Below are 13,478 nucleotides of genomic sequence, written 5' to 3'. Positions count from 1 at the left end.
AGAGTTGGACTATAAGGAAGGCCGAGCGCTGAAGAATCGATTCTTTTGAACTATGGTGCTGGAGAAAACTCTTGAGAGACCCTTGAACTGCAAGAAGATCAAATCAGTCAATCCTAAAAGAAATCAACCCTGACTGTTCCCTGGAAGGCCAGATAATGAAACTGAAGCTCAAATACTTTGGCCACCCAATGAGAAGGGAGCACTCACTGGAGAAGACCCTGATGCTGGGAAAGACTGAAGGTCAAAGAAGACGGGGACGGCAAAGGATGAGATGGTTAGACCAGTGTCATAGATGCAACGAACATGAAATTGAGCAAACTTCCGAAGACGGTGGAAGACAGGAGGGCCTGGCAGGATCTTGTCCATGGGGTCACGAAGAGTCGGACTCGACTGTGCGACTGAACAACAACAAGAAGAAGAAAGGAAGAGGGAGTAGAAAAAATTCAAAAGGTGTAAGGTCCCATCTGATGAAACTTTGAGTGAAACGGTCCATTGAGCACTGTATGTCAGAAAGAAAAACTTGAGACCAATTTACTTCAAAGAAAACACCTTTATGATTTGTTATTCACTGGATAATTAAAGGAGATATATTTTTCTATAACAAGTCTTTGTTATCATTATCATGGTTGTTTTTCCTTACGAAGTGCCACCTGGAAGTTCTGGAGTGCCTCCAAAAAAAAATACCAGCATGAAGGGAAGAGGAAACAATGTATTAGGCTAAAAGCAGATGAATACAGGGGAAGTGCAGGGCATCCCTCCCCCCTGTATGCACAATTCCTTTTAGTCCCCTTCTTGCAATAGCAATCATGCAAAACATTGTAAGGACACAATTAGAGCTGATTCTGATCACAGCGTTACCTCTCGAAACTGCAGCCCCAAGTACAGTTCTCCCTTCCCTACCTTGTGGCAGCTAGAGATGCTGCAGATTTTGTGTGATAAATCCATTTGGTAGTCAAATACACCTAATTTGATGGCTGCGATCACCCGTGAGCTGAACAACTTATCTGTTCCCCTGTCCATTGACCATGGTGGCGGTAGAGTTTCATTTCCTGGCCTCGTGGAGCTTTTGCATTTGGCACAGTAGGGAAGATCAGTTCTACCTGGGGTCATTATTTTATTTATGTTATTTATAGTCCGCCTTTCTCACTGGGACTCAGGGTGGATTACAGAGAAAGAGTCAGTACAATCAACAGGATGGGACATTCAATAAACAGTGAAATAGGATTTCACAAACTGGCCCAAACTGTTTACGAGCAGTGAACTGACCATTAGGCAATGGCTCCCTTTTTGCAACTGGGGAACAACTAGGGAGTTGAATGTTCAAATATCCTAACTGGTGACAAATATTGAGGAGCAGGGACTGGGTGGATGGGGTGAGACACAATGCATTTATTTTATGAAACGTTATGGGAAAGTTAATGTGGAGCAGCTGTTATTAGCATCAACTTCATGATCACCATTATTTCGAGTTCTGCCATCCTGCCATCTGAAGGGAAACCTAGATGTGATCATAGAGTAACATTATGTTCAGTTTTATATGAGAGAGAGAGAGAGAGAGAGAGAGAGAGAGAGAGAGAGAGAGAGAGAGAGAGAGAGAGAGAGAGAGAGAAAATAATGTCACATATAATAAAAAAACCTTCTGGTTTTAGAGAAAAAAACAATGATATTGAGGTTGTATGGTTAGGGGGGGGAAATGTATTTCAAAAATGTATAAAATACTGTTAAAATGGTATACTGAAGACGAGAGGGTTAAAGAACAGATGATAAAATGGGCAGTAAATATGAATACAGAAGTGACAATAGAATCTTGGGAGTATTTATGGAAAAATGCATTGAAAATATCAACGTGTAATAATTTTAAAGAAAATTGTTATAAGGTGATGTATAGGTGGTATATGACGCCAAAAAAGATTGCTAATATGAATACTAATATGTCAAGTAAATGTTGGAAGTGCAAAAAGATGGAGGGCTCGTTTTATCATATGTAGTGGACTTGTGAAAAAGCAAAAAAATTCTGGAGTGAGATTCATGAAGAGACAGAAAAAATTGTGAAATATAAATTTAAGAAAGAACCAGAAATATTACTTTTGGGACTGAAAATGGAAGAGGTCAATGTGGCAAAAAGGACATTGATGTGGTATATGATAACAACAGCCAGAATGACCTATGCACAATGTTAGAAGCAAGATGAAGTCCCGAAAGTTAAGGACTGGATTAAAAAGTTATTATTTTCCGTTGAAATGGACAAGATGACACGGAAACTTAATAACATGGAAGCAGAAGATTTCCATAAAGACTGGAATGATTTAAAAGACTATTTGGAAAAATATTGGGATGTAAAAGATAATTTGTTTTGCTTTAATAATTATTGAATACTGAGCTTTAGTAAAATGAAAGGATAGAGAAATAATTGCAATAGTAGACTAAGAGTTACCTGGTGAACTGGCAATAAAGAAGTTGATGGGAGAAAGAAAGGTAAGAAAATAGTCAGGAGGTCATAGCACTGTGGGAAGCCATATAGGGGGGGGGAAAGGGAGGAGGGTAGGATGTAATGGGTTTAAATGTAAAAGTTAATGTTGATTGTGATTGATTATATCCTGAATAAAAAAAAATTCAAAAAAAATTGTCACATATAACAACAGGTAGCCAGAGAAGCTGGATTTACAGTCTCATAAAATGAACCTTTCATAACAAATCCCTTACAAGTCCTTGTGTGCACCAGAAGCCCTCTCAGCAGAGTGCTCTGAGAGTCTGTGCTCAGTATTTAATTTCCAGGAACACCCAAGCCCTTCAGATCAGGATTATGGTACATACAGAGAAGGGGCTTAACTCTTCTCTCCATATTGTTTTCATAACCTGAAATAGGCCGAGGGAGCTACTGTATGCCTCGTTGCAGAAGAAGAAGAAGGAGGAGGAGGAGGAGGAGGAGGAGGAGGAGGAGGAGATTGGATTTATACCCTACCCTTCACTGCTTACAAACTCCTTTCGCTTCCCCTCCCCACAACAGACACCCTCTGAGGTGGATGGGGCTGAGAGAACTCTGACACAAACTGCCCTTTTTCAAGGACAGCTGTGCCAGAGCTTGTGACTGACCCAAGGTCACATCAGCAGGTGCAAGTGGAGGAGTGGGGAATCAACCCCGGTTCTCCCAGATTAGAGTCCGCACACTTAACCACTACACCAAACTGGCTCTCTTACATGTAGCTCATTAGTACAGAATAAACATACATTTTCCCAACAGGGCAAATAGTGGCTGCCTGGGGCCATTTCACGCTGGCCAAATTGTGTATGTGGGGTGTGTGAAGTTGAAGCCCACTTTCTCCATGTGCCATAGCCCCGCCACGAATCAGATCCTCATGCACCTGTGAATTAAGTTTCAAGCACTGAAGTCCTGGAGTAGTCATACGGGACCCACAACTGTGATGGTATCTCTCTTGAATCTAACTCTTTGTCTGGCCTCTCAATGGAGAATTCCTTCCTCTTCTTCCCTACTCTTATGAGCATGTTCAGCATGCAGCATGCTGATGCTGAACATCAAGGCTAACAGTGCCTGCTGTGGAACTCTGACCAATCTTGACAAAGCCTTCAGAGTTATCTAGACTGAGCCTTGGGACCATCTGACCTACAACACCGGCTATTTTCTGCCTCCTTGTACATCAAGCAAAACACCCTGCCCCCTGCATGTGGCTAAATTTTTGTGGCTGAATCACATCTTGCCATATCAGAGAAAGTGCCTCTGGATGGCAAATTTTGCAAAAGAAATGCAGTAGAGTTAAAGTATTCTTGTATCAAAGGTATCGCATTTCCCCTCTCCTGGGGAACGAAACGCAATAGTGGCAGATTGACTTGATAAATGAGCAATGTAAAAAGAGTCAGCCAGTTAAAAACTGAACAGGAGCTTTGTATTTCAGCACTGAGTTATGGAGAGAAGTATGTTTAATAGAACACGGAGGCAAGCCTTAACAATTACTCCTTAGTTCCTTACGTAAGCACAGCCAATAGCATTCGGTATGCGTTGCCAAAATATCCATTTGTGTTTAAGTTGGTGATAAAATACCAGTAGATGGCATTAAAGGATGCAAATCTCTTGGGGGTTTCAGCTAGGCTTCTTAACCAACTTGCATTTTCAGTTTCAAGGGGTCCTCCCCACCCCAGCAGGGGTAATAGCAGCTTGAGGACAGGAAATTAGGAAAAGGGCCTCTGAGTGTCTGAACAGTGGCCCTATTGAAAGTGATTTAAGGCTCATTTGCATGAGGATGTGACTGATCGGAGTGCTAGGTCCATGATGGCCAAAGTCGGTTTTGTCTCAGTGACATGGCAGAAGGAACCCGAGCACATAGTGAACAGCATCAGTGGTAAATTCAAAAACAACATAGGGGACTGGATAGGGTTGCCACCCTCCAGGTGGTATGCCAAAGAACAATAAACTGTGCTCATCGAAAAACAATTCAAACGTTAAACAAATATATCGAAATATAATAGAGAGGACACAGTCCAATGCAATTCAAATACTGTGATGAAATTAGATATAGAAAGCCATGCTGTACATCCAAAGGACACTGATATTTTAAGAAGTCCGGGACCACACCTGATCTCTTACCAACTCATGCACCAGAACTCTAATAACACAGAACACAGTCTTCAAAATTTAATTATGTGAATTCTGAAACCCTCTTTGAGACTATTTAAATTTCACATCTCCTTTCCCTGCCCCTCCCCACAACAGACATCCTGTAAGGGAGGTGGGGCTGAGAGAATTCTTTCGAGGACTGCCCTTGAGAGAACAGCTCTGAAATAACTTGTGACTGACCCAAGGTAACGCCAGCAGCTGCATGTGAAGGAGTGGGGAATCAAACCCGGTTCTTCCAGATTAGAGTCCGTGCTTCTAACCAGTACACCAAACTAACCACTACACCAAACCACTACACCAAAAGAGAGAGACTCTGGACAGATTTTGGTAGAATCCTATATGATTTTTGAAAAATGACCAACATTTGATGTAGTGATGTTACTATTAAATTCCACCTGAACTATCAAAACACATTCAGATTGGGACAATCTGATGAAACTTCCATTTAGATGTGTTCAACATTTTAGCCTACAGCTCAGTTTTGTCTTGTCAGAATCAAGTCCCACTGTGTCTTTAGAATATAATGCCGCTATTTGCACAAGTAGAGTACTTTATATAAAACCACTGTCAACACATCAAAAATTCAAAGAGGGCCACCTGGCCATGCCCAATTTTCAAAAATCGTCATTGCCATGTTGGGGGACCCCCCCAGTTTAGAGTGATTAACAGAAAGGCAAGATAAACATTTTCAAGAAGAAATAATAAAATAGAACTTAGTTAATAAATGAATTCACATTCCTACCAACAGATGCTTTGGGGTTAGTGCCAACATTTGCAGTGTTTTCCTAAGCAGAGTTACACCCTTTCTCTTCTCCCTCGCAATATCTGTATTTGAACATTCACCAGTTATTGAAGATTCTCCAGTAACACTGACTCAACTAAACACTGAGTTCTCCAGTAGTATTGACTCAGCTAAACCAATGCAATGTAAGGGATTGCATTAGAACTCCACATGCAGTTTCTATTTATTTATTTATTTATTTTCATATAGCCTGGTTTTCTGCCTGCTGTTTGGCCAGAAGGGGCAATATGTGGACAGAAGAGCCTAGCATCTCCAAAAGATGGCTATGTAGGGTTTTTTTTTGGGGGGGGGGCCTGCACAAGATGCACTCAACCTGTTGTTGTTCAGTCGCACAGTCGAGTCCGACTCTTCGCGACCCCATGGACCAGATCCCGCCAGGCCCTCCTGTCTTCCGCTGTCCTTTGAAGTTTGCTCAATTTCATGTTCGTTGCATCTCATCCTTTGCCGTCCCCGTCTTCTTTGACCTTCAATCTTTCCCAGCATCAGGGTCTTCTCCAGTGAGTGCTCCCTTCTCATTTGGTGGCCAAAGTATTTGAGCTTCAGCTTCAGTATCTGTCCTTCCAGTGAACAATCAGGGTTGATTTCTTTTAGGATTGACTGATTTGATCTTCTTGCAGTCCAAGGGACTCTCAAGAGTCTTCTCCAGCACCATAGTTCAAAAGAATCTATTCTTCGGCGCTCGGCCTTCCTTATAGTCCAACTCGCGCAGCCATACATGACTACTGGGAATGCCATTGCTTTGACCATGCGAACTTTTGTTGCCAGCGTGATGTCTCTACTTTTTATCATGCTGTTTAGGTTCGCCAACGCTTTCCTCCCAAGGAGCAGGCGTCTTTTAATTTCATGACTGCTGTCACAGTCTGCGGTGATCTGGGATCCCAGGAACGTGAAGTCTGTCACTACTTCCACAGCTTCCCCTTCTATTTGCCAAGGAGTGATGGGGCCGGATGCCATGATCTTAGTTTTTTTGATGTTGAGCTTCAAGCCCACTTTTGCGCTCTCCTCTTTTACCCTGAGCAAGAGGCTCTTAAGGTCCTCTTCACTTTCTGCCATCAGAGTGGTATCGTCTGCATATCTGAGGTTGTTGATCTTTTCCCCAGCAATCTTAATGCCCGCTTGTGATTCATCTAGGCCAGCATTTCGCATGATGTACTCTGCATATATATTAAATAAGCAAGGTGACAATATACATCCTTGTCGTACTCCTTTTCCTATGCGAAACCAATCAGTTGTTCCATATCCGGTTCTAACTGTCGCTTCTTGGCCCTTATACAGGTTTCTCAAGAGACATGTGAGGTGGTCTGGTACTCCCATCTCTTTAAGGACCTGCCATAGTTTGTTGTGATCCACACAGTCAAAGGCTTTAGCATAGTCAATGAAGCAGAAGTAGATATTTTTCTGGTACTCTCTTGCTTTCTCCATAATCCAGCGAATGTTGGCAATATGATCTCTCGTTCCTCTACCTCTTCGAAACCCAGCTTGTACTTCTGGTAGTTCTCTATCCACGTACTGTTGAAGCCTAGCTTGTAGGATCTTGAGCATGACCTTGCTAGCGTGTGATATGAGTGCAATTGTGCGATAGTTTGAACATTCCTTGGCGTTGCCCTTCTTTGGGATTGGAATGTATACTGATCTTTTCCAATCCTGTGGCCACTGTTGCGTTTTCCAAATTTGCTGGCAAATGGAGTGCAGCACTTTAACAGCATCATCTTCTAAGACTTTGAATAGCTCAGCTGGGATACCATCACCTCCACTAGCTTTGTTGTTAGTAATGCTTTCTAAGGCCCATTTAACTTCACATTCCAGGATGTCTGGCTCGAGGTCAGTGATTATACCGTCGTGGTTGTCAAGGACATCGAGGTCTTTCTTGTATAGTTCTTCTGTGTATTCTTGCCATCTTTTCCTAATCTCTTCTGCTTCTGTTAGGTCCCTACCGTTTTTGTCCTTTATCATGGCCAGCTTTGCATGGAACGCTCCCTTGATTTCTCCAATTTTCTTGAAGAGATCTCTAGTCCTTCCCATTCTATTGTTTTCTTCTATTACTTTGCACTGTTCATTCAGGAAGGCCTCCTTATCTCTCCTTGCTGTTCTCTGGAAATCTGCATTCAGTTGGGTAAATCTTTCCTTTTCGCCTTTGCCTTTCGCTTTCCTTCTTTCCTCTGCTATTTGTAAAGCCTCATCAGAAAGCCACTTTGCTTTCTTGCATTTCTTTTTCTTTGGGATGGTGGTGATTGCTGCCTCCTGTACAATGTCACGAACCTCCGTCCATAGTTCTTCAGGCACTCTATCTATCAAATCCAGACCCTTGAATCTATTCTTCACCTCTACTGTATATTCATCAGGGATGCGATCTAGGTTAAACCTGAATGGCCTCGTGGTTTTCCCGATTTTCTTCAGTTTAAGTCTGAATTTTGCAATGAGTAGCTCATGATCTGAACCACAGTCAGCTCCAGGTCTTGTTTTTACTGACTGGATAGGGATAGAGCATCTTTGACTGCAAATTATATAGTCAATCTGATTTCGGTGTTGCCCATCTGGTGATGTCCATGTGTAGAGTCGCCTCTTAGGTTGTTGGAAAAGGGTGTTTGCTATGACCAGTGTGTTCTCTTGACAAAACTCTGTTAACCTTTGCCCTGCTTCATTTTGCTTTCCAAGGCCAAACTTGTCTGTTATTCCGGTTACCTTTTGACTTCCTACTTTAGAATTCCAGTCCCCTATGATGATGAGGACATCATTTTTTGGTGTTAGTTCTATGAGGTGTTGTAGGTCTTCATAGAACTGGTCCACTTCAGCCTATTCTGCATCAGTGGTTGGGGCATAGACTTGGATTACTGTGTTGTTGAATGGTTTGCCTTGGAATCGGACTGAAATCATTCTGTCATTTTTGAGATTGTATCCCAGTACTGACTTTTGCACTCTCTTGTTGACTATAAAGGCCATACCATTTTTTCTACGAGATTCCTGGCCACAGTAGTAGATATAATGGTCTTCTGAGTTAAATTCGCCCATTCCTGTCCATTTTAGTTCACTGATTCCTAAGATATCGATGTTAAGTCTTGCCATCTCATTTTTGACCACATCAAGCTTACCTTGATTCATAGATCTTACATTCCAGGTTCCTATGTAGTATTGTTCTTTGCAGCATCGGACTTTCCTTTCACCATCAGACACATCCTCCACTGGCCTTCCACAAAACCTGCTGCCCCGTCATGAGCCTGCCTAGACCTACAGAACCCAGAGGAGAGAGTGGAGCATAATCACGTCATGCTCTTTGAACCCCATCAGTGTTTGCAAGGTATGCAAAAGAGCTGCAGAGGCTCTTCGATGATCTCCTGTTTCTGGTGGGAGCAGACAGGCCAAGCACATCTGGTTGTCGGTGGGCTCCTTTTCAGGCTATGAGCCTCATCAGATGGTTCGCCATGCTGGCCGCGGGCATTGCCCTTTGTTTATTTATTTTTATTTATGATAGGTATATCCCATTTTTCTCCTGATCAACTTGACTCAAAGGCGCTTACATTGCAATGATTGTCCTCAAGTCACCTGGTGGCTCAGTAGGGTTGTGCACTCGTGCTAAGAACCAAATTGACAAGATTTACAAAACTCAATGCTGCATTTTGACACAAGTCCAACAATCATATACATGTATGAGGAGAGGTCCAAAATAGTAAACAAAGTGTTCTGGACTACAAAGTTGTTTCGCAATCTTCATCCGAACGGTGGGGACCATGGGTATCTCTGGAAGGATTGGGGAGGATTGGGGAGGCCCTGGAAGGATTGGGGAGGCATTTAAATGCCTTCCCGGGCCTGTCCAAGGGCCGGCTTGCCCTGGCTCCCCACAGCCGTGGGGCGCCTGGGCAAGCCAAGAGAAGGCAATTTAAACGGCCTTCTCTTCAAGGGGGGGGGCTTGCCTGGGCTCCCCGCAGCTGCGGGGTCCCCGGCCAAGCCAAGGGAAGGCATGGGGTGTGGCCTAATAGGCTAATGAGCTGCCCTGTTAGGGGTGTGGCCTATTATGCTAATGAGTTTCTACTGGGCTTTTTCTACAAAAAAAGCCCTGCTTAAATGTAAATGTAAACATATTTCTGGGGAACAGATTTATGGTCCTTTTCTTGAGCAATTATTCTGGGTTACCAAAAGCTAATAACTTTGAAGTATCAGATAATATCAGCCATCATACCTTTTGTTTAAGGTTTGGGAAACCCCTAATCAAAGATTGGAAACCTTTTGGTTCCTTTGTTAAGACCCATAGTCCTGCCGCTCAGGATACCTTCTATAATCTATAAAAACAGCTGCCCAGCCACAGCTCATTGTGACAGTCTAGGGCTCCTTACAGAGTACTCCCCCAAACTCACAGTTTGAGTCCCCTCCTGTTTGTGATATGCTGGCCATTCACAACCCTCTTTCAATGGACCACTGCACATCTGCATTAGTAAATGTCATCTCAAAAACTCCCGATATGTCTCTAAGGTCCTCCATTTCTCTGTAGCCTTGTATGAGTGTGTAATTTGATTGCTTTGTGTATATGCCTTAATAAGTATTTTTCAATAAAACAACCATCCTTCAATTTAGCCTCTGTTATTTGAGAGTTTCTCTCCCTGAAGCTGACCCTGGTATATATAGATGTGTGATCCTGTCTGTAACACCCATTTTGCAGAACACTGTCTCCATGCTAAATTCCCCCAGTTAAAAGGAGACAGACAGTTTGGGTAACAATATGTAAAATAATTATTTAAATATCAGTTTAAATGACCAAGGATTTGATTTTTACAAGGCATATTATCAAATAAAATATAACAAGGCTCTTCTGTTCACATTGTGGTTTCTGATCATTTTAGAGTATGTGGTTACAGCCATCATGTTTTTGAGCAACCTAGGAGATACTTTGTTTAAAAGCAACTTAGATGATCAAAATTTCCAGGAACCCATAGCTGTATGGTGCCTTTTATATTAACTATAACTGGCCCAGACTGTACTCAATATATGATAAATCAATTTTAGTGTGTTTGAGAAACAGAAGCAAGTATTTTAACACATCACTTCATAAGTAAGTGAAGTAAACTTAAAAACAGACCCATAACAAACTGATTCACAGAGAATCTGTACTAACTCTAACGATGTATCGTACATAAAGAGATGAAGGACCAGAATATCATCACAATGGGTTTAGTTTCATCAAATATGATATATCAAACAACCATTTACAACTACCGTGTTTTCCCGAAAATAAGACACTGTCTTATATTTATTTTTTCTCAAGAAGACACACTAGGGCTTATACCACAAATGCATAGAAATCATGCTAGGGCTTATTTTTTGGGTAGGTCTTATTTTCGGGGAAACAGGGTAAAGTAGACTAAAAAACTCCATCGAGTAAGAGTAAAAAGGAGGCTTTCAGAGATATAACCAGGTTCACAGCAATGAAGCCCCCTGTATAAGCAAAGGGCTCTGCTAAGCAAAGTTATGTATTCACAGAATATCGTCTGTATAAATTATCCAACAGCAACTGCATTTAAGTCAAAAACTGTATTAACTGTGCATGCGTAGTTTTCCAAAATAGATAAATGCAATCTATCTTGGAAGCAACTTTGTAACAGAAAGTACAGTACTACTACTACTACCACCACCACCACCACCATTAGGTACACCAGTACCTAATTCTGTATCCCACTATGTCATATTCTGCTGGTCTAAAAAGGGCTCTGTGTACTTATGTAGCTGTTACATTTTTATCCTTATTTTCATTCCAGGTAATGTACCCACTTGTCTGGATATGTTCCTTGGTAGGCCTTATCTACCAGGGGTAGCATGCCAAGGCTGCCTGTAGTTTGTCAGAATCTCGTGTTTCATTGTAGCTGTGGAGGTGAGAGAGGATGAGGCAGGGGGGCCATCCTTTGAAGCCCCATTCATTCAAACTGGAGTCTTGAAATATATCGTGCTTCAGAGAGAGGAACCAGGCTTCGAGCAAACGAAGGATTTAACCAAGACCCGCTTCCATGTCCCACATATCACCCTTTTTGCCTCATGTATTTCAACCCGCCTTAGTAGTTACACCAACAAAACGCAATTAATGTATTAGCATCAGTGCTCCTGTGACTCCACTATGCTGGATATATCATGGTGTTCTGCTGTCATGTGGGGATTTCGTTGCAATCTTATCTTCAGCCAGCAGACATAGCTTGAGGTAAGATTACACTGTAAAACAACACAGTCAAACTTTAAAGAAAACACACAGATTGAAGGAAAGGGGACATACCAGGTATCCTGTTGAGTGTCACCCAGAAATGTTCATCAGGACTGTAGGTGTCTTTGGACCATTCAAGAAGATCAACAGCACGGGGGTCTTTGAGCACAAAGTCGACGAATTCCCTGGCAACCGCAATGTACGCAGAGCCAAAATAGATGGGCAGATCGTGTGGAGGAGGCGTTTTCCTCAGGAAAGTCCCCAACATGAAAGAAAAGCTATAGTATCTTTGTTCTCTGTAGACATATTTTGTCCTTTTCAGAATGTGAGGTCCAGGCAGTACCCCTGGAGTGATGTTTTTCCCTTTAAACCGTTTCAGGTGCTGAATTATTTCCTTGTTGGTTTTCAAGGGGAAGTCTTGTCCACAAGCATTGAGAAGGTACTTCCAGGGCACCTTGGATTTCACAAGATCTTTCATGCAGTTCAAATCTGCCTGAAGCCTGGATACTCCAGCATAAACCACCCACTCTGTTTCTGTAGCAAGAAATGCATTGGGGAAGCAGTGCAACAGTTTCTCTACCTTTTTCTTGAACTCACTGGCAGCTTTCTTATCTATGTGGATACAGTATACGTTTTGGGGCATATAAATAGCTCTGAAGAACCTCTCAAACATATCAAATTGTTTGTGCAGAGTTACAATGTAGGCTAATGGAAATGCAGCTTCTTCCACAGAGAGGGTTCTAGTGATGTAGTGATTCTGGGTCATGTAACCATTGCAGTTGGATTGCCCAAATGGTGCCATGTGCAGGTTCTCTGGTACCCAAGTGGTCTTTCCTTCACTAAGGGCTTCACAAACTTCTGGCAAGACAGTGGCTGCTGGTTGGTTGTACATCCTCAGCCTGTTTTCCTCAGATAGTTTTGTAGTATACAATATGATTGAAAGCAAAACACTGAAGACAAAAAAGGCCAGAACATGACATTTCTGAGAATTCATAATTGCTACTGAAAACACGGTGTCCACCTGAGAAGGAGGTAAAATCCATCCAACTATGCAGCAGTCCTTGTTACTTGAGGGTCACACGGTTTTAGACTACAATCTTGAACATAGCAACTAGGGAATAATTGAACCCAGCAAGATTTATTTCTCAACGTAAGTGTTCATGATTGTATTGCATGACAGTGCTTTCGCTTGCAGAAGATGTGTCACAGCATGGATCCATCCTACGTTTCAGACAAAAGACACACAGGTTTCAAGCTGGTGGTTCTAAAAACAGGAACTTGTTCAAAACAATGGGGTTATTGGAAGGCACCAAAGATAGATCTAGCCTCTCTCCTGCTGCCAGAAGGAAGGATGATAAGCCATCACTGCTCCTCCCCACAAGTCTATCCTATTTGAATCAGTGATGGCTACTTTTTTTGAGATTATATTTGAATTTTACATCATTACATCTCACCTTGTACTCACATATGATTGTTGTTGTTGTTGTTTTACTGATTAGTAATTAGTAGTGGTTGGATTCCTAAGTCTTTTTGAAAAGTAAATATCCTTTTTCCCCAGTATATTGTTTATGGAGGTATTCATTATCATAGCATCTTCAACAGCAAGTTGTGATGCATCAGCACAACACCAAACTCCATGCAAAGTAACACTATTCACTCCTACCATGCTGAATTATTGATCACCTGAAGCTGCTAGACTTGTTTCGTAATATCTCCTTAGGTCTCTTTTCCACACAAGGCCTCATCATCTTCATTCTCATTATCTTCTATAGCAGGGCTCCCCAACATGGTGCCCAGGGGCACCATGGCACATGCCAACACTTTTTCTGGTGCCCACCAAGTGTTTTTTTTTTAGAAAGTAGGTGGCG

General features: G+C 42.1%; 1 protein-coding gene across 1 annotated transcript in view; it reads right to left on the bottom strand.

The window, feature by feature from the left end:
* The window catches only part of GCNT2 (glucosaminyl (N-acetyl) transferase 2, I-branching enzyme (I blood group)), a 65,360-nt gene extending 52,668 nt beyond the window's left edge, over positions 1 to 12,692 (bottom strand). The window contains exon 1 of the mRNA XM_015412790.1: positions 11,683 to 12,692. Coding sequence (XP_015268276.1) covers positions 11,683 to 12,604 — 922 coding nt within the window. The 5' untranslated portion in view covers positions 12,605 to 12,692. The remainder of the gene's footprint in view (positions 1 to 11,682) is intronic.
* Between the last annotated feature and the right edge of the window lie 786 nt (positions 12,693 to 13,478).

Source organism: Gekko japonicus, unplaced genomic scaffold (assembly GCF_001447785.1).
Source record: "Gekko japonicus isolate JY-2015 unplaced genomic scaffold, Gekko_japonicus_V1.1 scaffold859, whole genome shotgun sequence".
Lineage (NCBI taxonomy): Eukaryota > Metazoa > Chordata > Lepidosauria > Squamata > Gekkonidae > Gekko > Gekko japonicus.
This window is presented reverse-complemented; position numbering and strand designations above follow the sequence as displayed.